The sequence below is a fragment of the Tachysurus vachellii genome, chromosome 4 (genome assembly GCF_030014155.1).
Source record: "Tachysurus vachellii isolate PV-2020 chromosome 4, HZAU_Pvac_v1, whole genome shotgun sequence".
NCBI lineage: Eukaryota > Metazoa > Chordata > Actinopteri > Siluriformes > Bagridae > Tachysurus > Tachysurus vachellii.
In genome coordinates, this window is record NC_083463.1 from 27,685,640 (window position 1) to 27,710,639 (window position 25,000).

Sequence of the window (25,000 nt, forward strand, 5' to 3'; positions counted from 1 at the left end):
AATGTTCCTTACCAACAACATTTGGCATATGGCATTATCCAGAGTGGCTTACCTTTTATACAACTGAGCAATTGAGGGTTAAGGGCCTTGCTCAGGGGCCCAACAGTGGCAGCTTGGTGGATCTGGGATTCAAGCTGTCAACCTTCCCATTGGGAGTCCAACACCATAACCACTAGGCTACTACATCCATACTATACATTATACTACAGTATACTACATCCCTGTAGCTATCCACAATGACATAACATTGAATATAAATTATGACATAGCACTTTCAAAACTGACACTGGTGCTGAATAAACAACTTGTCAATACTGACGTCTTGAAAAAACAAGTTATTAATTAAAAATAACAAGATATTGAATTGAAATCCCGACATCACTCTAACCAAAGCTCTCGTACTGGACGTATTACTTCTTCCATAAACGTTACCTAAATGACATAGTAACGTTATAAAATGGATTTTTCTTGAGGTTCAGGGCTTCTGTATCTAAGAAACACCAAATCCAAGTACATTCCAAGCTTCTATAGAAACATATGAGGCAATATGTATAGTGAAATGTATTTACCCCTCCAAGCAGGAATACGTGATGACGTTTTGATAAACAATTCCTTCAAAGTCTGCTTTTCCGTTTTGCGGTGATTCTGGAACCGGACATCGCTTTGCTGCGTGAGAACATTAGAACATAATAAACTAGCACCATAGGAACATGTGGGGTGCAACATGAAACTAATTTAGTGCCTTTGTACTGATTATTGCTTATTTAAAACCGTCTTTGTGCGCAGGAAATCAAAGCATGCTTGATAAGTTGAGCTGAAGCTGGTTAGGTTTCTGTGAGTATGACAGCACAAGGCTGTGTTTACAGATGTCTCAGAAAGTAAACACAGCGAGGTCTAAAATGACCGAGCCATGAAAGTGAGATCAAAGGTTTGAATTGGTGTGTGTGTGTGTGTGTGTGTGTGTGTGTGTCACTTATGTGTGTTTTGTTGTGTAAGAATATAAGTATAAAGAACGCTTCACGTTGCTTGATGTTACTTAATGTCAACTTAATTTTGCTTGTTGTTTATAGGAATCTAATCACTTACTGGTTGATCTGATGCTCTGGAGTTTTTTCCTTTAATACAATGATTTATAAAGTGATTTATTCCTTTTTTTTATTCCTTCTCTTTAATAAGGCACAAATATAATTTGTCATAATCTTACACTGGCGAAACATTTAATAAATAATATGTCAAATATAAACCTTTTTGTAGATAACATCAGCATATACACAATTATACAGTATGTTTCTTTCTTACATAATTTACATATTATATATATAACAATTAATTCAGGGTGAAATACTATATATTATTGTCTAGTTATTAATTCCTTAGTAAATAATGGTGCCAAATTGTATTTGTAGGAAATAATATTCTGCTTTTCCAAGATGGCTGCCTTTATTACATTTTTTCCAATCATTTTTTTCATTTATTTATTAATCATTTATTTATTTTTAATGTGGAGTTTAGTGTGTGGAAGAGATTTTGGTTAGGAATGCAAATGTAACCTTAAAAATGATATCTTGAGACTGATCAATTCTTTTTAACATCACTACAAGTTTGTGTGTAGTCTGCTTTATCTCACGGTTGCACTTCAGCTCGCGTTTGGTCCACTCTCCATTACTTCTGCAGATTATTTTACGTGACCCCCCGGCACTTGAGTAACCCTGGCTGCATGACAGTGTAACCTCTGTCCCTGGCTCGAAAAATAACTGTCCTCCACTCAGCTCTGAGCCATTCTCCTCAGGAGGCCGATTGCACACTGGAACAAACACAACACACACACACACACACACACACAACCACAAAATAAATATTGTCCCGGGGATCGAAGCTCAGAATCACAGAAGCGTGGATCACATGTAACAATCATAAGCTGCATTAAGTGCCTGGCTACAGTATAAACCCTTCTACCCTCTTACATCTACCATATCCCAGGTACCAGGAAGTGACCTAACATGTCAACCTTTGGATGCTTACACAATATCAACAGGATCATATAAAACTGAGGCAAGCTTATAGTAAGAAATTAAAACTTCACACTTAGACTTGTTTATATATTGTACAGTTATAAAAAGGAAATTAAAACACACTATCTGGTGTCACCCACATGAGGATGAGTTCCTTTTGAGTCTGATTCTTCTCAAAGTTTCTTCCTCAAATTGTCTTTAGGAAGCTTTTCCTTTCCAAAGTTTCATTTTATACTTCTGTAAAGCTGCTTTGTGACGTTGTACATTATTAAAAATGAACCCCGATCCTCAACCCAGAACCTTAACCGCTTGAGCCACCACTGCACCATGATTAATAGGGGTGTAACAATATATTGTGATATACTACATCATGATGCAAAAAAATGTGAGCTTTACACTGCACCCTTTGAAAAACTACACAACCCTGTTAAAAATAGTTCTTCAGTATGGTTCTGCATATCGCTTTGTTTTACAGATATATCCAACTTTATTTGGAGTTCAATCGATAATATTCCCCAAGTCAGAGGCATTCATTGTCTGTCTATCTGTCTGTATATCTACCAGCCTAGTGGTTAAGGTGTTGGACTACTCACTGGAAGGCCATGAGTTTGAATCCCAAGTCCACCAGGTTGCCACTGCTGGGCCCCTGAGCAAGGCCCTTAACCTTCAATTGCTCAGTTATATAAATTTAAATAAATTGTAAGTCACTCTATAAGGGTGTCTGCTAAATGCTACTGTATATCTATCTATCTATCTATCTATCTATCTATCTATCTATCTATCTATCTATCTATCTATCTATCCTTAAGATATGGTCTACATTTTTTACTTTACAATATTAAACCTCATATATGTTCATAGCAATTTAGTTAATTTATTTAATTTCATACAGACTGCTTTCATTGTTTATGATTCAGAAATTAGTCTTGTCACAGTTTATGCCCAAGTTTTCATGCTTGCTTCGGCGGATGATCTGTAGATCCTGATACTGTAGATATGTAACTAAGACCCGTGGCTGTATTCACAAACATGCACATCAGACAACGATTTATAATCTCAGAAAGGAATGGGCTTCATTTTCAAGTCTGTTATCTCTCAAGGTTTCTTTCCCATTTTTCCTGGTTTGATCATTAGGGCTCCAAATCTGCATCTGTATTTCTGTAAATTCTTTTTCTGGATGAAATATTTCTTCTAAAGTAACTGTTAAAGCTACGTTTCAGAGCTAATGTAAAATAAGTCTGACCCACGGGCTGATAACTATAAAATATATACTTTAAACTTTTTATACTACAATAAAGGCCCCTGAATACTTTCTCCTTGATACCTAATGCTCAAGTTATCCCTTCGGTCAAATCCTAGAACATTCAATCAAATCATAAAACCATTAATCGGAATGTAAGTTTATTTTACTTTACCATTTGCCGAGGTTACAGCGGTGAGCAGACACTCGTGCCATATAAACAACAGCAAGCACTGAAAAGCTGGTCTCATCCTCATATTTAGGTGTTTTTAATCCGCTGATACTGACTACAGACACTTTTCTGGGCTGTTTGTAGAAATCTTGTTTAGACAAGCTGGGGGAGGTGATGGAGAAATCCGGGTCATCGTCATTTACCAGCATTCAAAAGTTTATGACCTTTTGAATGTTTGTACACTCCCTTCATCCTCATTTGTGTGTTACACATCCCGTGAAAACTGCTCATGTCAGCAACAGTTTATTCCTCTGTTTGAGTTACAGATGAGTGTCACTTATAGATAATACCTTCATAAAACAGTTAAATCAGCTTTTATGCAGCAAGCAGATGTTTAGTATTCGTGTTTTTCTTAATCGGAGCACCGATATTTGCTTTATTAGCTGTTGGGTTCCTGAGATTGACAAATCTGAGCTCAAAGGTCAGAATAAGAGATTTGTTTAGTGTAGCAATTTAATATTGACATTTTTCTCTCAGGTTTTAAGAGATAAGGCCTAAAAAGTGGACCGCATTTGATATAATATAATGATGCATGCAGTTTCCTGACTGTTACAAGCTGCTGACACTGGAGACTCCTTCCATCAACATTAAATAAAATGTCTACTCACAAAAACTTGCACCGTATCAACAGGATATCCGTTATGACAATATATGAAGATAATGAGTTCATTCATTCATTCATTCATTCATTCATTCATTCATCTTCTACCGCTTATCCGAACTACCTCGGGTCACGGGGAGCCTGTGCCTATCTCAGGCGTCATCGGGCATCAAGGCAGGATACACCCTGGACGGAGTGCCAACCCATCGCAGGGCACACACACTCTCTCATTCACTCACGCAATCACACACTAGGGACAATTTTCCAGAGATGCCAATCAACCTACCACCTACCATCTTTGGACCGGGGGAGGAAACCGGAGTACCCGGAGGAAACCCCCGAGGCACGGGGAGAACATGCAAACTCCACACACACAAGGCGGAGGTGGGAATCGAACCCCCAACCCTGGAGGTGTGAGGCGAACGAGGCGAACACATTTGGAGTAAGATATTGTGACATGGAAGTGAATGAACCAGGGTGTAAGTATTTTTATTTAGAACCAGTGTCAAAAAAAAAAGGCATAACACAAAATCAGGAAGTACAGTGGTGTAAATTTTCTGGAAAAATTAAACCTTATTCACACCAATGGTCATTAAACTTTAATTCCCAAAGTGGCAACATCCACATGTCAATGTTGTTGACACACCGGACATCATATCAAAAAATGTTGGTGCTAAAATGAGTAATTCTGTTGAGCCTAATCAGTCAAATTTTACTAATGTGATCAGATCAATGTGACAGATCAGTTTTTTTAATCAAAGATGAACAAGACTGAGATTGTGTGGCTAATCACACAAATCTTTCATGTAGAGCTTCTTTATATGTCAATTTTGCCTGCTTTTGCCTGCAAGCAAAAGCACTAGAATGCACATGGAAAATTGACTTGGAACCTGGAATGCTTGGGACCAGCTAAATGTTAACAGTAAATGACTAAGAATCCTCACCTTTTTGCACAAAGAGGACCTCAATTTTCACCAGATCAACAAAAACACTAAATCTTTCTTTCAACCCATTGGATATAATGTTAAAAGTTTAAAGATGAAGGACTTGCGGATAAACGTAGACAATATCCAACTGTAATTGTCAGTAAAATTTAAGAAAAACTAGCCATGCTTACTTTAGACAACAATGGCTATTACCAGATATAAGTCTAGAACAAATTATTTACAGCAGAAACCATTCATCAGTCACAAGAATAAGAATGCAAGGAAGAATTTTGCAGCAGAACATACACCTTCTGAATCAGTCTTAATTTCAGATGAATTTAGATTTTGCTTTAGTGACGCTGATAGTCGAGGGATTGGGTGGAGAAAACCAGGAGAAGAATTCAGGAAGGTGGCTGAGGTTGTTTTTCCTACAATGGTGGTGGTGAGCTTGTGTTCACTGGTTTTGGACATACAAACTCAGATGAATGAGTAAAAAAACTAATGATCCAGCAGAAGTGGATTTTTTAAGCAGGATAATGATTCAAAGCAATCCAGTAACATTTTGAAAGTATTCTTTCCAGAGTTCTGACCTAAACCCTATAGATAATCTGTGGGATACATTGAAAAAATTTGATTATCAACGCTTTAAAAGTGAAGTGGATAAACTAAAAGTTTTGCTGGTTAAAACTTGGAGGAAATTTCCACCAATGCAATCACTGATGCAAAAATTAGTTGCTCAGACTTAATGAATACTAAAACACCTTAACTGCAATGTTTACTGAAGCCACAATTCAGATTCCAAATAATCGGTTTGATTATGAACTTTTAGATTTTTGTTGTTGTTGTTGTTTTTTGTTCTGTTTTGGTTTGGATTGGTTTGGTTTTTTTTTTTTTTTTTTTTTTTTTTTGATTTAAACCACAAACAACCACAAATTCTTATTTTTATATTCCTTATAACAAATACCAAAAGAAAATCCAGACTTTGTAAGTTTGGGTCAGAGCACAGGGTCAGAGGGTCAGAGCGCAGGGTCAGAGCACAGGGTCAGAGCACAGGGTCAGAGCGCAGAGTCAGAGCACAGGGTCAGAGCGCAGAGTCAGAGGGTCAGAGCACAGGGTCAGAGAACAGGGTCAGAGGGTCAGAGCACAGGGTCAGAGAACAGGGTCAGAGGGTCAGAGCGCAGGGTCAGAGCACAGGGTCAGAGCACAGGGTCAGAGCGCTGAGTCAGAGCACAGGGTCAGAGCGCAGGGTCAGAGGGTCAGAGCACAGGGTCAGAGCACATGGTCAGAGCACAGGGTCAGAGCGCAGAGTCAGAGCACAGGGTCAGAGTGCAGAGTCAGAGGGTCAGAGCACAGGGTCAGAGCACAGGGTCAGAGCACAGGGTCAGAGCGCAGAGTCAGAGCACAGGGTCAGAGCGCAGAGTCAGAGGGTCAGAGCACAGGGTCAGAGCACATGGTCAGAGCACAGGGTCAGAGCGCAGAGTCAGAGCACAGGGTCAGAGCGCAGAGTCAGAGGGTCAGAGCACAGGGTCAGAGCACAGGGTCAGAGCGCAGAGTCAGAGGGTCAGAGCGCAGGGTCAGAGCACAGGGTCAGAGCGCAGAGTCAGAGGGTCAGAGCACAGGGTCAGAGCACAGGGTCAGAGGGTCAGAGCACAGGGTCAGAGCACAGGGTCAGAGCACAGGGTCAGAGCTCAGAGTCAGAGGGTCAGAGCACAGGGTCAGAGCACAGGGTCAGAGCACAGGGTCAGAGCACAGGGTCAGAGCGCAGAGTCAGAGGGTCAGAGCACAGGGTCAGAGCACAGGGTCAGAGGGTCAGAGCACAGGGTCAGAGCACAGGGTCATAGCACAGGGTCAGAGCTCAGAGTCAGAGCTCAGAGTCAGAGGGTCAGAGCACAGGGTCAGAGCACAGGGTCAGAGGGTCAGAGTGCAGGGTCAGAGCACAGGGTCATAGCACAGGGTCAGAGCACAGTGTCAAAGCTCAGAGTCAGAGGGTCAGAGCACAGGGTCAGAGCACATGGTCAGAGGGTCAGAGCGCAGGGTCAGAGCACAGAGTCAGAGCGCAGAGTCAGAGTGTCAGAGCACAGAGTCAGTAATAGAGTAGTAGTTTGTTTCTACGATTGAATATAGAAATTCTATCCTTAAAGAAATGAGCATGAATTTGCACCCTGTTTGTGCAGCTGCTCTTTGGCCGCCGGATGTCGCTCCCTGCACGAGACTTTACCTCGTGCGCGCCTCTATCCCTCCCATTCAATTATGGACCGGAGTGACGTCACCACGCGCTCCAGGAGGAAGCGGAGGATTACGAGCTCGAGCACGAACTGAAACCGCGTAGAAGTAACGACGAGTAGAACAGCACGAGTCGGTCCGAGTTCCGCCTCCGGAATATCGGCGAGCCTGTTGCATTACGTTGGAAAACCTAACACACACACACACACACACACACACACACACACACACGCGCGCGCACTGATCTGACAGCAACTTTCTGTCAGCTGCACGAGGAATTATTTTGTTTACATTGTTTTGTTTCTTTATATCGTGCCATGGCTGATGTCACTGACTCGTCCTCAGCGGACGTCGCGAACCGATTCGCCCGTAAAGGAGCGTTGAGGCAGAAAAACGTCCACGAAGTGAAGAACCACAAATTCACCGCGAGGTTCTTCAAGCAGCCGACTTTCTGTAGCCACTGCACCGACTTCATCTGGTCAGTAAATCAGTGTGTCAGTGTGGGGACATGTCGTGATGGGATCCGCTTTAAACAGCATGACAACCAGTTACACTGCTGATTTGTTTACTAAACAACTTTCAAAGCTGCTTTTAAAAACTAATTGAAATGTTTCAATACAACTGATGCGTGTTTGTCACTTATTCAGGGTGTGTGTATGTGTGCGTGTGTATATGTGTGTGTGTGTATGTGTATATGTATGTACTGTATGTGTGTGTGTGTGAATGTGTGTATATGTATGTGTATATGAATGTGTATGTGTGTGTGTGTGTGTGTGTATGTGTATGTGTATATGTGTGTGTATGTGTACAGTATGTCTATGTGTATGTGTGTGTGTGTGTGAGAGTGTGTTTCCGGTTGTTAAGTGTGTTCTGTGGGTAATTCAGTGTGTTTTAAGTGTGTTTTTTTTTTTTTCTATTTTATTCTGTTGGAGCTTCATGTCTTGGGTGTATTTTTTGATAAGCTGTGCATTGTCTTTTTTTTTTTTTTTTTTTTTTTAAAGTTCTGTACATCCTGTAAATCATTTTCATTATTCCATATATTCCATTCCATGTATTTCCATAGCAGTGCATTCCGTGTGTCCAGGCTGTTTTAGTCTGCTCTATTTATCTTGGCCACTTTCTGTGTTCTAATAAAAATAAACTTTGGTAGATTTCGAGTGTTCCAAAATAATCAGATTTTTCCTGTTCTTCATTGTCTTTCCTGGATTTGATCATTTTCGGTATTCCAGAGTTTGTTCCAGGACCACCTTGGAGACTGGGGTCTGGGTGTTTGGAATGTTCTGGACAGACATTTTGTATGTTCAGTATATTATGTGGGAAATTATGTGTGACTATTGAGGAATTATTTAGTATTCCCTATATTCCGTTTCAAGGAGCGCTGTGAACATCATGAATCCTGGATGCTTAGTGTGTGTTTTGTCTGTTCTGGCCAGTGTTTCATCCTTTGTGGTATCTTGGGTTGTGGAGTCATTGTCAGGGTGGTTTAGGCATTATGTGAGTTCCAGATGTTCCATATTTTCAGTATATTCCGTATATATTTCGTGTATTCCGGACATTTTCAGTATTCTGTTAGTTGTGGTGTTCCATTTTTTTCTCTGTGTACTCTGGGTGTTTTATATTTTCAGCACATTCTGGACATTTTCAGTATTCGGTGTCTCACATTCTAAGGACAAGATGTATTCCGTGTTTTCCATGTGCCCATCCTTCCATAATCATCATCATCATCATCATCATCATCATCTATCTTGAATAATTTCCCATAACATCTGATTTCCAGTAAAACATGGCACACTAAAAGCATGTTCCCTGATTTATGTGTGTGTGTATGTGTGTGATTGATGTTTCCTCTGTGCTATGTTCACTTTCTCAGTAATTGAATCTGTCATGTAAAATTTCGCATGAAAGTCGATCAACATTTTGAACACGACATATGACTTAAACTCTACGATAAGGTGTGTTTAAATTAGCTCCTTTCCCACTTGCTATATTACTGTTAATGACACATCTATCTACTAGAAGATCAGTGATCAGCAGATAATGCTACAAGTGTTTGTGTGTGTGTGCGTGTGAGTGTGTGCGTGTGTGTGTGTGAGACGACTGTGAGAATAGTGAGTGATGATGCTCATTAGCTTGTTGGTGCATTGATAAATCCAAGACTGGACATGAAAATATTTGAAGCGGATCAGATATCAAATATTTACATCGTTCATTTGCACTGCAGTGTCTTTTTAATCGACTTAGATTGCTCGCGGCATGGAAGGGAACTGATAGCTAAAAGCCCATTAAAGGATTTGGAAGATCTAGTTGTCTAATGCATTGCTTTCTTTTCACCATGTGACTCTGTTTTCTCTCTCTCTCTCTCTCTCTCTCTCTCTCTCTCTCTCTCTTATATGCAGGGGCTTTGGAAAACAGGGATTCCAATGCCAAGGTAAGTCCGATGGATTATTTCCAAAGTTAAATCCTGGCGCAAATCCATGAGTCCAGATGTACAAGTCTGGATTGGAGATCATGTCTTAGGTTATTAGTTGTTCCTTGAAATTCTCTGGATTTCAATTGTTGGAATTTCAGGGAATCTTCCGGTGACAGCAACACAATGAAATCCACCGAACGGTTTTTGGCTATGTGCTGAATATCCAGTTGAGTTAACGGTTATATTTTTGAGAGCATTGCCGTTAGCGTCAGTACAGAGTATCTTAGGTTTGTCCTTCTATCCGTACAGGGTTCCTCAGGGTTCTTCGTTTCCACCAAGAATCCACCGAGACTCGTTTGTTTGATTGAGTGTGCGACTGTGTGTGTGTCCATGCTGCTGTGTAATGGACGGTGGCCTTGTCTGGTCTGTGTTCTCACCTTGCACCCAATGTTCCTGGGATAAACTCTGGAGTCACCAGGATAAAGACTCACCTGGATTTAGCTTCAAGTTTCAGAAGCTCAGATGTTTTGTAATTAGTGCAGATGTTTCCGAATTAGTCGAGGTTTGGGAATTTGGTTGTAATTAGCTCAGATGTTTCATTTAGTTCAAAATATACTGAATTGGTGAAGAAGTTTACTTTCAGCTTGGAGGTCTGAGTATTTGTTTGGAAGATTTAGAATAAGTTTAGAAGTTTAAATGAGCCTAGAAGCTCAGGTCTGTTTATTCTGCAAGTCTTCTACAATCTTAATGCAGCTGCACTCTAAATCTTTAAATGGTGGCCAATATTAGTGCGGAGTGACACCAAAATTGCTGCCTATTACACCAGTGGAACTGTGCTTGGAACTGTCAAAGTGTGTAATATGTGTGTGTGTGTGTGTGTGTGTGTGTGAATATATACCCAATATCATGCATAACAAAGAATTTTTTAAAATAAGCGAGAGAGAGAGAGAGTGAATGTGTGTGGGTGTGAGAGAGAGAGTGAGTGTGTGTAATAGAGGGTGAATGTGTGTGTTTTTGTGTGTGTGTGAGAGAGAGAGATAGAGAGTATGTGTGTGTGCGCGTGTGTGTGAGAGAGAGAGAGAGTGTGTATGTGTGCGTACGTGTGTGTGTGTGTGTGAGAGAGAGAGAGAGAGAGAGAGAACAGAGAGAGGGTAAGTGAATGTGTGTGGGTGTGTGAGAGAGAGAGAGTGAGTGTGTGTAATAGAGTAAGTGAATGTGTGTGTGTGTGTGTGAGAGGGAGATAGAGAGTATGTGTGTGTGCGTGTGTGTGAGAGAGAGAGAGAGTGTGTATGTGTGTGTGTGTGTGTGTGAGAGAGAGAGAGTGAGTGTGTGTGCACGCGCGTGTGTAAGAGAGAGAGCTAGAGTGTGTGTGTTCATGCATGCATGCGTGTGTGTGTGTGAGAGAGATAGAGCATGTGTGTGTGTGTGCGTGCGTGTGTGTGTGAGAGAGATAGATAGTGTGTGTGTGCATGCGTGTGTGTGTACTCTCCTGTGTCTGACAGGTTACAACAATGGAGAGCGATTCTGTGTGTTTAACTTTTATTAGCTGGTGTTAAACATTGACAAGCACAATATCCATTTGAGTTTCAGCACATTACAAAGGTGCAACTGGTTCAACTCGCTGCTTCCAAATACAAAGGTGAAGTGGACTAAAACCACACGCTCATGTCCTCATCATAAACATGCCACAGCAGGGGTGTATTCTCACATCTGATCCATCAGAAGCTGCTGCTTTATCAGAGGTTTGGTAACGAGCTCGGAGCTTTAACAATTAGTTCAGAAGTGAAGAAATGAGCTCAATGGATCTAGAATTAGCGTAGAAATTGAATAGAAGTGTGAACATTTAGAACGGTTCAGAAGCTCAGATCTTTTCTGGAAGTCCATCCCAATGCCGCTGCACTTAAATCCTAACATTTCATGGGGAAATTAAAACCCAATAAACGTCAGATCCTGATGCTATTTTTCTTTAATTTTTGTGGATCCTGCTGTGCACTGTGTTCAGAACAGTGTAGAGTCTGTAGCATGGAGTCTGTAGCACGGAGTCTGTAGCACGGAGTCTGTAGCACGGAGTCTGTAGCATGGAGTCTGTAGCATGGAGTCTGTAGTATGGAGTCTGTAAGCATGGAGTCTGTAGCATGGAGACTGTAGCATGGAGTCTGTAGTATGGAGTCTGTAGTATGGAGTCTGTAGTATGGAGTCTGTAGCATGGAGTCTGTAGCATGGAGTCTGTAAGCATGGAGTCTGTAGCATGGAGTCTGTAGCATGGAGTCTGTAAGCATGGAGTCTGTAAGCATGGAGTCTGTAGCATGGAGTCTGTAAGCATGGAGTCTGTAGCATGGAGTCTGTAGCATGGAGTCTGTAGCATGGAGTCTGTAAGCATGGAGTCTGTAGCATGAGTCTGTAAGCATGGAGTCTGTAGTATGGAGTCTGTAAGCATGGAGTCTGTAAGCATGGAGTCTGTAAGCATGGAGTCTGTAAGCATGGAGTCTGTAGCATGAGTCTGTAAGCATGGAGTCTGTAGTATGGAATCTGTAAGCATGGAGTCTGTAAGCATGGAGTCTGTAAGCATGGAGTCTGTAGTATGGAATCTGTAGAATTGAGTCTGTAACATGGAGTCTGTAGCATGGAGTCTGTAGCATGGAGTCTGTAAGCATGGAGTCTGTAAGCATGGAGTCTGTAAGCATGGAGTCTGTAGCATGGAGTCTGTAGCATGGAGTCTGTAAGCATGGAGTCTGTAGTATGGAATCTGTAGAATTGAGTCTGTAACATGGAGTCTGTAGCATGGAGTCTGTAAGCATGGAGTCTGTAAGCATGGAGTCTGTAGCATGGAGTCTGTAGTATGGAGTCTGTAAGCATGGAGTCTGTAAGCATGGAGTCTGTAGCATGGAGTCTGTAGCATTGAGTCTGTATCATGGAGTCTGTAGTATGGAATCTGTAAAATGGATTACATGGATTCTGTGTATGGACTGCACAGATCTACACCAAATTCACACACTTCCAATATACATCCATCAACCTGTTTACATGTTGTTTTGCACACGTTTTTACTTTTTTTGCTCTTTGTACACACTGTCTAATCATTTCCGTTGTTTTGCACATACAGTACTGTACAATATTTCAGTCATTTTCTGTTTTTGCACAAATCCTGTACACAATACAGTCGCCGCTGTTTCTGTTTATGGTCTTTTGTGTATTGTCTTTTTTGTATTGTCTTGTCACTTTTCGTCTGCACTGTCTTTTGTCCTGCACTGTCTTGCCTGTCTTGTGTCTTGTCCTGCACTGTCTTGCCTGTCTTGTGTCTTGTCCTGCACTGTCTTGTCTGTCTTGTGTCTTGTCCTGCACTGTCTTGGCTGTCTTGTGTCTTGTCCTGCACTGTCTTGTCTGTCTTGTGTCTTGTCCTGCACTGTCTTGGCTGTCTTGTGTCTTGTCCTGCACTGTCTTGCCTGTCTTGTGTCTTGTCCTGCACTGTCTTGCCTGTCTTGTGTCTTGTCCTGCACTGTCTTGCCTGTCTTGAGTCTTGTCCTGCACTGTCTTGCCTGTCTTGTGTCTTGTCCTACATTGTCTTGCCTGTCTTGTGTCTTGTCCTGCACTGTCTTGTCTGTCTTGTGTCTTGTCCTGCACTGTCTTGTCTGTCTTGTGTCTTGTCTTGCACTGTCTTGTCTGTCTTGTGTCTTGTCCTGCACTGTCTTGTCTGTCTTGTGTCTTGTCCTGCACTGTCTTGTCTGTCTTGTGTCTTGTCTTGCACTGTCTTGTCTGTCTTGTGTCTTGTCCTGCACTGTCTTGTCTGTCTTGTGTCTTGTCCTGCACTGTCTTGCCTGTCTTGTGTCTTGTCCTGCACTGTCTTGCCTGTCTTGTGTCTTGTCCTGCACTGTCTTGCCTGTCTTGTGTCTTGTCCTGCACTGTCTTGTCTGTCTTGTCCTGCACTGTCTTGTCTGTCTTGTGTCTTGTCCTGCACTGTCTTGTCTGTCTTGTGTCTTGTCCTGCACTGTCTTGTCTGTCTTGTGTCTTGTCCTGCACTGTCTTGCCTGTCTTGTGTCTTGTCCTGCACTGTCTTGCCTGTCTTGTGTCTTGTCCTGCACTGTCTTGCCTGTCTTGTGTCTTGTCCTGCACTGTCTTGTCTGTCTTGTGTCTTGTCCTGCACTGTCTTGTCTGTCTTGTGTCTTGTCCTGCACTGTCTTGTCTGTCTTGTGTCTTGTCCTGCACTGTCTTGTCTGTCTTGTGTCTTGTCCTGCACTGTCTTGTCTGTCTTGTGTCTTGTCCTGCACTGTCTTGTCTGTCTTGTGTCTTGTCCTGCACTGTCTTGTCTGTCTTGTGTCTTGTCCTGCACTGTCTTGTCTGTCTTGTGTCTTGTCCTGCACTGTCTTGCCTGTCTTGTGTCTTGTCCTGCACTGTCTTGTCCTGCACTGTCTTGTCTGTCTTGTGTCTTGTCCTGCACTGTCTTGTCTGTCTTGTGTCTTGTCCTGCTCTGTCTTGTGTCTTGTCCTGCACTGTCTTGCCTGTCTTGTGTCTTGTCCTGCACTGTCTTGCCTGTCTTGTGTCTTGTCCTGCACTGTCTTGCCTGTCTTGTGTCTTGTCCTGCACTGTCTTGCCTGTCTTGTGTCTTGTCCTGCACTGTCTTGTCTGTCTTGTGTCTTGTCCTGCACTGTCTTGTCTGTCTTGTGTCTTGTCCTGCACTGTCTTGTCTGTCTTGTGTCTTGTCCTGCACTGTCTTGTCTGTCTTGTGTCTTGTCCTGCACTGTTTGCACCAGGTTGCACAGTTGCACATTATGTGGCTAGGACTACTTACTAAGTCCTTAGCTTTGTGTTTGTTTTATGTACCACATGGTCCTGGAGAAACGTTGTCTCATTTCACTGTGTACTGCAACAGCTATACAATAAATAACATTTTTTAATTTTTTTTTATAAAAAAAAAAAAAAGCTTCTCTACTTAACTTGACTTGACTTGACAAACTCATGCTCTACAAACTGGGCTAAAACCCTGAACCTGAAATGCATACAGGAGTAAAGCGTCCTGCGTCTTTGTAAACCATAAACAGTGGATTCATGCTTCCTAATTAATGACCGCTTAGTGTGTGATTGCACTCGTGAATGGAGTCTTGGCGGATTTGCACTTTTCGCTGACAGAGTTTTACTGAGTCGAGTGTCGAGTGGAAACAGATACCATAAAACTGAAGATCTCAGGAGAGGTCAGGAGTCCACATCTATGGCAACCATTAATCTGTCTCTGTGTGTGTCTAGGTGTTTGTGTACATACATGTACGTCTGTGCGTGTGTGTGTGTTTGTATGTGTGTGTATATACGTGTACATGAGTGTAAGTGTGTGTGTGTCTCTATGTTTCTGTGACTTTGTGTGTATATCTGTGTGTCGATGTGTCCAGGTGTTTGTGTATATATGTGTAAGTGAGTGTAAGTGTGTGTCTCTATGTTTCTGTGACTTTGTGTGTATATCTGTGTGTGTTGGTGTGTCTAGGTGTTTGTGTACATACTTGTACGTCTGTGTGTGTGTGTGTGTATATATATGTGTGTGTGTGTGTGTGTGTGTATATATGTGTGTGTGTGTATATATGTGTGTGTGTGTGTGTGGCTCCCCAATATCATCCGTAACAGACATTTTTTTTCAAATCCTGACTGATGTAGATCATCTGTTCTACATGTTCTGCAAGATCTTTTTATTTCAGGTAGTTACGTGTTTGTGAGCTTGTTTACTGATACATGTATCGACCTTTTAATAGTAGACTCACACAGTCAGTCTTTACCTTGTCAGTCTTACACAACGAATACTTACAGAGGTCAGTATTGACCAGATCAATGAACTGTATGTGTGTCTGGTTCAGATCCTGACTTCACCAAAAAACACGTCAACACACGTCTCCAGACTCATGTTCTGTTCTGACTTAATTTTATTTTATACATTTTATTTATGTAGCAGGTTTCATTTACAAAAAAAAGAAAAAGAAAAAAGAAACAGATATGAAATGAATTAAAATACATAAAACATGTTAGGAGACTTCTTGCAATAGCAGTTAGACACAGAAAATCAATTGAATACACATAGATCTAAAATCAGTGACATATTAAAGGCAGGTGGTTTAATCCGGATTAAAAAATATATATGTAAAAATATCTTATATAATTATAATAAACTTTAATTATGTAGCAGGTTTCATTTCTGAAAAATTAGTTGCTTTTGATTTTGATTTAAATTTAGATTTTTTTTTTTTTATGGAAAAAAAAAGAAAAAGTTAATAATATATTAAGAGACATAAAACGTACTAAAATACAAATATAACGTTGTCCTTATGATGAATTAATTAGCTAAAGTGAATCTTTTAGACACTCCGGGTACTCCGGTTTCCTCCCCCGGTCCAAAGACATGCATGGTAGGTTGATTGGCAGCTCTGGAAAATTGTCCGTAGTGTGTGATTGTGTGAGTGAATGAGAGTGTGTGTGTGCCCTGCGATGGGTTGGCACTCCGTCCAAGGTGTATCCTGCCTTGATGCCCGATGACGCCTGAGATAGGCACAGGCTCCCAGTTACCCGAGGTAGTTCGGATAAGCGGTAGAAAATGAATGAATTAATGAATGAATGAATAAATGAATGAATCTTTTAGACACTCATTTAGACAGGTCAGAGTGACATAAGGACAGAGGACAGAAGGCAGTCTATAGGCTTTATAACACATGCTGAGGTATTAAATGGATGGATTGGTTGACGTATGTGCTTTGAGAAGCGATTGAGCTTTAATCCTGGACAATTCTACAAAAAAAAAAAAAAAAAAGAAAAATGTTTTAGTTGCACAACATTACAATGATCCAGGATTTATAAGGTGTAATGATGCTTACACATTAGTGGTTTTTCACCAGAGTCTGACGAAGAGTTTTTCTCGAGACACTAGATTCTGTAAGTTAGTTTCTGAACCATTTAAATATTTATTTCAAGAATTTAATAGATGCTTTTACTTTTACATGAATTTTATTTTTAACCATAGACAATTAACAGTTTTTTTTGTTTTGTTTTTTTAAATTTGGCATTATAAAATAAAATCTTTGCACTCATAGTGTAAACCTACTGTTTATTTCTTTCAAGTAAATAATTTAAGAATTTTTACGAATTTCTTTTCATTGACTTTTCTAAATTTGAACCGACGTCTATGTTTTTTAGGAGAAATAGCAATAAAATAGAGAAATGCAGCAGCATGACATGTTACACTGGGAAAAAAACTTGATTCAAGACAAAATATTACCTACAGTTTACACACAAAAATATATTAAACAAAACACGGTGTTAATACTTTTACTAAACAAGCTTCTAATGACAGCACGTTCGCCTCACACCTCCAGGGTTGGGGGTTCGATTCCCGCCTCCGCCTTGTGTGTGTGGAGTTTGCATGTTCTCCCCGTGCCTCGAGGGTTTCCTCCGGGTACTCCGGTTTCCTCCCCCGGTCCAAAGACATGCATGGTAGGTTGATTGGCATCTCTGGAAAATTGTCCGTAGTGTGTGATTGCGTGAGTGATTGAGAGTGTGTGTGTGTGCCCTGTGATGGGTTGGCACTCCGTCCAGGGTGTATCCTGCCTTGATGCCCGATGACGCCTGAGATAGGCACAGGCTCCCCGTGACCCGAGGTAGTTCGGATAAGCGGTAGAAAATGAGTGAGTGAGTGAGCTTCTAATGACTAAATTGAATTTTGTGTAGTGAGTGTGATCAGTTCAGAAACCTGTCACATTGTAAAATTCCATGTGGATGGATGACTTTACTTATATGGACCTTACAGTAACTAACTATAGCGTTCGATTTAGGCGATTAAAACATGGATGGTTAGAACAGTGCAGTGGTAATGTACCTGTTGCAAAACACCAGCGTTGTGTATTTAATTCTCAGCTCGGGTGTGAGCTCAGTGATTGATTTTGAAAATACGACGATTGAGTCATGTTGAGTGTACAAAAACAAATTGTGTTCATGTTACTCAATTCAATTATTGCTTCAGAATCAGATTTATTGACCGAGTCGGTTTTAGACACATAAGGAACTTGGTACATGACATTATACATTTCATTTAAAGACAAAGGCTATACAGAAAAATGAAATAAAGACCAAAATATACAGAGTATGAGACAGGTTCGAAAAGTATATAAAGTCTGGGGATGTGGTAGCCTAGTGGTTAAGGTATTGGATGACTATATGGAAGGTTTTCCACTAAGCCACCACTACTGGGCCTATAAGAAATGCCCTTAACCCTCAATTACTTAGTGGTATAAAATGTTAGCTGCTCTGGATAAGAGTGTGTGCCAAATGTCATCAATGCCAAATGATGACCAACCACCAATCACCACCAACCACCAGTTACTAAGCCAGTAACTGATTGGAATTTGAACTTGTAACCACTTGCTTTAGAGTACGGTTAAGATTAATAACCCTTGCACAAACAGGGCATGTATTGATAGGTTGTTTTCAACAATTTGATTGAAATACATTTAAAGCAGTTCTAATCTGGTGCTGGTATCTCTCCAGTGTCCCAACTCTTGCATGTGATATGACTCACACCTTACAGAGCCAGAGAGCTGATTGAGACCTTTTAGGATAACACTCTTTCAGTCCACAGCTCCTTTACCGATCCTGCCACTTCACAACTAATAAGAGCAGACTCCTACTCACACAGAGTGGATTTCTGTTCCCGATGGTCGTTTCACATAAAATTGCCATTCAAATGATTTGTACTGTAAATAAACAGATTTGCTCACACTTCATTCTGAAAGCCTCATTAACAACAGCATTTCGTGGCTGTCTCAGTGGGCCACCATTTAACTAAAAAGAAACTTTGTTAGGCATCATGTCTGGGTGTCACATCTGTTTATTACATCTGTTTGTCAGTGTCTTTATGGGGGTTTTTACACCTGGTCACCTCATGTGATCGGATAGCTAACCGATGGTAGAAAGACCAGGTCTAAATGCCCTCCGAAACGGTTTCGACACAGATATAAATCCGATCGTTCAAACCACTTTAGAAGGTGGTCTGGGACGCATTTCAGATGAAACTGGACAGGTGTAAATGAATGTGCTTGTTCAAGCCACATACGTCAGCGCTATACTCCTCCCAAACGGACGTACGTCACTCGCAGCTGACTCGCGAGTCGTGCATCGCGCCAGAAACAAATATGTTTTCCCACCAGTGCTGGCTCCGATCTTTCACCCGGGTGTCTCGTTGGGTCTTAAAATGCACTGCTGCCTCCAGCGAAAATGCAGCAAAACAGTAAATGCTGTTTTTTTGTAGCAACCGCATACACCAAAGCGTGTTCCATTTCAATTACCCCGGAAATGAGGTGAAATATATTTGCATTTCGGGCGGGAGTAGAAAGATCGGATCGATATCCGATTCGCCGAGACGCATTTATGTGGCCTAATGTAAATGGAACAGTTTTAACAAATCAGATAGCTATCGGATCAGAGAAAACACATGAAGTGACCAGGTGTAAAAAGGCCCTATATGTCAAAACATCTTACAATCCGCTGACTCCTGAATTTATTGGATGAATCCAAAACTAAAGCTCTAGCGTTTGAATCCTCTTTAACTGAGTTGCTTTACCAAAACATCACAAATATCCAGTAAAGCACACACGTAAAGCACACACTCTTAATTCATTTTTCAGTGTATACTGATTTATAGCTGACAGCAAGGGCTAACTGTTTAATGGGCGTTCAAGAGCATCGAATGAAACTAGAATCGCATGAAGAATAAGAATAAAACTACTGTGTTGTAAAATGGATTCAAACACTTTGGGGTAGCAACGGAAACTTTTCTGCTTATAACATACTTATATTCACTTATATTCACGTCTCGTCGATCACGTCTACACATTTGCCTTGGTTTTCCAAACGTTTTAACCGCTCTGAGAACACATTTCTTTTTCTAGCACGTGGATAACAAATTGACTTTTGAACTCTAAAGATGTTCAGATATCAGAATTAGGCAGAATGCATGTTCCCACAGTGGATGTCAGTTTGTCCGAACCAGGGGCGGTTCTAGGCCTTTTTTAGGGTGGCTCCAGCCCCCCTGTCTGTGATCTCAGCCACCCTAAAACTATAAGTATAATTTTTTCTTTCAAAAAGAAAAAATTAAGTTAAAATGCAGGACATTTCTTTCAATGGGAACGAAAATTATTTATCAGTTTGATCCAAGAGTGATTTTTTTTTTACTTTGCCTTTACGGCCGTGCGTTGTAGTCTTTCAAAAGTGCGTCATCAGCTATCTGCTTTATTAGAACGGAGAAGCTCAGGCACGCGCAGTCAGAGCTGGAGGCGTTTATCTATAACGTTAATCGGCGGAAAGCCGCAAAGACGGCAACCAAAAGCAGTGAAATGTCACTATTCTTATTACCAGAGTTGTAGCACAAACAAAATATTAATGCAAACAATCCATTCAATACTAAATAAAAATAACATTTATTGATTTGGTCTTTGTCTTGTGAATATTTTTTTTATTAATGACTGCATTCATTGGACACACTGTTTGTAGAGAATGCACACATACATGAACTGATTTGATTCAAGACTGGCATCATTACATCATGCGTAAAATTTTGGTGTCCACTTTTGCCATTTTAAATAATACCATAACTTTTGGCTTAATATGTAGTCATATGGTATATAATATAAAACTCTTCTTGTTTTAAATTCTCACTGAGGGCTAAAAACCCCCTAAAGATGAAATCCTAGAACCGCCCCTGGTCCGAACCTCATCTCGCCCATGGGCGCTTGGTACGCGCGTGTTAACAGCCATTAAAATCAATAGAAATGCATGAATGAGAAGATGTTAGTGTTTATTGAGGTTTTCAACACTTCTGAAATATCAATAAGGAAGTTCATTAAAGATTCAGTGCAGATCGAGAGGCACAGCCGAAGCCCCAGTAGAGGATAAGAAGGAAATGAAGGCAGGAGGAAGAACAGCACTCACCCATAATCCCATAAATCTTCCAGTTTCCGACTTTGTCGTGCGCCTGTCAATCAAACTCGCTTCAGTATAGAAGCGAAATGAATAACATTTCCAGAGTCTACTGAAGGTTCACTAACTTTCACCACAAAATGACCTGGAATACACTTTTTATTAGTACTTTGATAATCTGTCAGTCTAGTTTTTGGAAGATTTTTATGTTTATTAAGTTAATAAGCCAGGTCTTATTTTGCAGGGTTATGAGAAATATTGGCACCGTTGGTAAAAAGGTTATGAATAAATGGTGGTTCAGATGGGGCAGTGGTGGTTTAGTTGGGGCAATGGTGGATCAGTTCGGGCAGTGGTGGTACAGATGGGACAGTGGTGGTTCAGTTGGGGCAGTGGTGGTTCAGTTGACGCAGTGGTGGTTTAGTTGAGGCAGTGGTGGTTTAGTTGGTGCAGTGGTGGTTCAGTTGAGGCAGTGGTGGTTTAGTTGAGGCAGTGATGGTTCAGTTGGGGCAGTGGTGGTTCAGTTGAGGCAGTGGTGGTTCAGTTGAGGCAGTGGTGGTTCAGTTGGGGAAGTGGAGGTTCAGTTGGGGCAGTGGTGGTTCAGTTGGGGCAGTGGAGGTTCAGTTGGGGATGTGGAGGTTCAGTTGGGGCAGTGGAGGTTCAGTTGGGGCAGTGTTGGGGCAGTGTTGGTTCAGTTGGGGCAGTGGTGGTTCAGTTGTGCCAGTGGTGGTTCAGTTGTGCCAGTGGTGTTTCAGTTGTGCCAGTGGTGTTTCAGTTGTGCCAGTGGTGTTTCACTTGTGCCAGTGGTGGTTCAGTTGTGCCAGTGGTGGTTCAGTTGTGCCAGTGGTGTTTCAGTTGAGGCAGTGGTGGTTCAGTTGAGGCAGTGGTGGTTCAGTTGAGGCAGTAGTGGTTTAGTTGGGGCAATGGTGGATCAGTTGGGTCAGTGGTGGTATAGATTGGGCAGTGGTGGTTCAGTTGAGTTAGTGGTGGTTCAGTTGGGGCAGTGGTGGTTTAGTTGGGGCAGTGGTGGTTTAGTTGGGGCAGTGGTGGATCAGTTGGGGAAGTGGTGGTTTAGTTGGGGCAGTGGTGGATCAGTTGGGGAAGTGGAGGTTCAGTTGGGCCAGTGGTGGTTCAGATGGGGCAGTGGTCATTTAGTTGGGGCAGTGGTGGTTCAGTTGGGGCAGTGGTGGTTCAGTTGGGGCAGTGGTGGTTCAGTTGTGGCAGTGGTGGTTCAGTTGTGCCAGTGGTGGTTCAATTGTGCCAGTGGTGGTTCAGTTGGGGCAGTGGTGGTTTAGTTGGGGAAGTGGTGGATCAGTTGGGGCAGTGGTGGTTTAGTTGGTGCAGTGGTGGTTCAGTTGTGCCAGTGGTGGTTTAGTTGGGGCAGTGGTGGTTTAGTTGTGGCAGTGGTGGTTCAGTTGGGGCAGTGGTGGTTCAGTTGGGGCAGTGGTGGTTCAGTTGGGGCAGTGGTGGTTCAGTTGGGGCAGTGGTGGTTCAGTTGGGGCAGTGGTGGTTCAGTTGAGGCAGTGGTGGTTCAGTTGAGGCAGTGGTGGTAGATTCCTAACATGGTGGAATATGCAAAGAAAAGAATTTCATTGTGCTGTAATTCATATGTGACATATAAAGCCTCCTACTTCTTTTTCTTCTTCTAAACACATTCACAAAAAGCCTCATTTACCTTTTCTTCTGGGCTCCTGTTGCATCGCACTCCTCAGGAGACACTTCATCAGGTTGACCTTGACATCTTGACAGTAGTTGAGTGACTGGAGGGTTAAAGATGACAGCAAAAATTGGCACAATTTGAGTTTCTTTTTTATTTTTTTACTTTTATTATTCTGAAGTGGTCCAGGACTCATGGCTATGTGAGAGAAATATATTTGCCACTACAGAATGCTGAAGGAAATGGAATAGGGGTGTTGAAAATGGGAAAAGGCCACTGGGCTGGAACATCAATGATGGCCTGTAGAGAATTCAGATGAGCTGCCCAGTGCTGGGGCATCCTGTTTACCATTCTAATCAACCAGTTTGTATTTATATATTCCTCTGCATGTTGTCCTCTGTGGCACCAGAAGAAAGGGCATTAGGGATTATTTTCTTGCCCCTTTTCATTTGGAAACCTTAGCCCTGTATTTCTTTTTCACTACACAGAAAACTCTGAGACCTCAAGCGACATGAGATATTACTGACAATGACATTGTTATCACTGTGGATTGATTTAGTTGCAGTTTATTATGCCATGAATGATGAATGCCAAGTTGTCTTGTACTTTCACTGTGCAATGATCTCTACCAATTCTGACTATTTCTTCATTTTGACTGAGTAAATATCGGCACCATTGAGAAGCAGACCACTACTTAAGTTTAATAAAACACTACAGGAAATTGAAACCTAATCTATCTGTTTGCTTGGAGTGTATTAACATAAGAAATAAACAGAAATTCCACAACCAGGTTCTAAAAAATCATCACCGTTAGGATGGTCTGATGTTACCACCCAAAAGTTTCCAAATACAGCATGTCCTAATGTTGTTTATTTGTTTTATTCCAGAGTTATTTGACAAAGCTATTTTTTATTATTAGGGTTAGGGTTAGGAGCATCTTATTCTTTCTATCTATTTATAGTTACAGTTAATGCAGTGAAAACAAGTTCGTTCCTGCACAGTAAAATTAAGTTATGTGAACGTTTTTCTTCTCTGTGTCTTCGGTTGTCATGAAAAGATTTGGATAATAAACTAAATTTTATAAAAACATCCAAAATTGAAGCTTAAAGAAAGGCATTGGCTTGACGATTTGTGTTGTGTCGATTTTCATGTTGTGTTTACTCGCATTTTTAAGGCAGCAGGTGAACTTTCATGTCCAAGTTTAACTAAATGTCCTAGAGTGTGTTATCAATTTTATTATAACACAGAAATAGTTTTTTTCACTCATCAGCCTCTCATACTGTATTTCTCTCTCTCTCTCTCTCTCTCTCTCTTAGTTAATAACGCAAAACAAAACAATCCATTATCCTGAAGCCTTTGCTTTGCTGGATAACTCAAAGAGGCGGCTTTACCTCTGACTATTTACAATCATGACCACAGCAGTGAGCATATTTTCAAGCACCGTCACTGGCGACTCCTTCAGAAAATTTGAAATACAAATTTCTATTTAGAAAGCTTTATATTTTCCCGTCGAGACTATTGTTAATCTTAAAACAATATAGTATTCGAACGAGCACATGAATCTCTACACATGATTCGCTTTGTAGAGTAGTCAGAACACAAAGAGGAAAAAAAAAGAAATCCCTTCAGATTTTTTTAGTATGAATGTAGTTTTGACTTGGCCTTGTGTAGTTTGGTATTGTGAACTTTCATTGATGATAAAATTCATCAACTGCCCCTTAGGAGGTTTTCACACTGTGGCTGTCACATTTCTTGCCACGTGGTTCGTGGTCCGAATCTGATTACGATTATGATTCATCACAAACAGAGAGCATGACACGACTCACCATTATTTATTTATTCAATAATTTTTATTTATTAAAATTATTATTATTTTGGTCTCCTGTGGGCCCACCACCTGCAGTGTGCAATGTGGATTGGGTGGCAGTCGAAGGCGGAGGCCTCGGCGACCCAATCCCCGGACACGGAATCTGGCTCTAACCGGGAGGAGGCCCTGGGGAAGACCTAGGACACGCTGAAGGGACTATGTCTCTCGGCTGGCCTGGGAACGCCTCGGTATTCCCCCGGAAGAGCTGGAGGAAGTGTCGGGGAGAGGGAAGTCTGGGCTGCTGCCCCCGTGACCCGGCCCCGGATAAGCGGTAGAAAATGGATGGATGGATGGATGGATTATTATTTTGGTTCTCTAAGGCATTTCATTTCTTCTGTGGTCCACAATGTTACCCTTTCACTCATTGTATCTGTGTGTTGTGGAAACTAATGATGTTTCGGGGTAAAACACATGCACGGGTTACTTTACCGAATCTAAAGTGCGGACCCGAATGCGTACGAGTCGAATTCACTCACATTCACCGGAATCACGGCACAGTTTCCAGTGCAGCTGAACACCGGTAAACTGGGATTCGGTGTCATGTTCCTCTTCATAGTCTTTTCACAATTCCAAGTTTCCGACTGAACTCTGCCGGTGTGTCAGCCTCCACAGACTTTTGTTATAAATAAGGATTAAGTAAACACTATTGCGGTTGATATTCCTGTCTGGAACCGTAATTGTACATACAAGACAGATGTAGTGGAAAAGCTGTGGAACAAACAAAAGGTTTTCTTTAACAAAACCAGCAGTAAAAATAGAGTTTCTGCTCTCTCTGCACCCTGGGGTTTGTTAGTAATTGACATCTTGAGAACAGATTTCGATCACTGTTTAATTCACAGTGCTATAAATCACCATAATAAGTGGTATTTCTGGGAATGTTTAAGAAAAAAAATGTAATAT

General features: G+C 41.4%; 2 protein-coding genes across 2 annotated transcripts in view; one reads left to right on the forward strand and one right to left on the reverse strand.

Moving 5' to 3' along the window:
- LOC132844863 (beta-2-glycoprotein 1-like) overlaps positions 1-3,588 on the reverse strand; it is an 8,857-nt gene extending 5,269 nt beyond the window's left edge. Inside the window, exons 1-3 of the mRNA XM_060868724.1 lie at positions 3,428-3,588; positions 1,628-1,804; positions 570-666 (exon numbers count right to left, since the gene is read on the reverse strand). Of these exons, the coding sequence (XP_060724707.1) occupies positions 570-666; positions 1,628-1,804; positions 3,428-3,509 (356 nt within the window). The 5' untranslated portion in view covers positions 3,510-3,588. The remainder of the gene's footprint in view (positions 1-569; positions 667-1,627; positions 1,805-3,427) is intronic.
- A 3,703-nt stretch (positions 3,589-7,291) lies between these two features.
- prkcaa (protein kinase C, alpha, a) overlaps positions 7,292-25,000 on the forward strand; it is a 165,562-nt gene continuing 147,853 nt past the window's right edge. The window contains exons 1-2 of the mRNA XM_060868681.1: positions 7,292-7,712; positions 9,631-9,662. Coding sequence (XP_060724664.1) covers positions 7,552-7,712; positions 9,631-9,662 — 193 coding nt within the window. The 5' untranslated portion in view covers positions 7,292-7,551. The remainder of the gene's footprint in view (positions 7,713-9,630; positions 9,663-25,000) is intronic.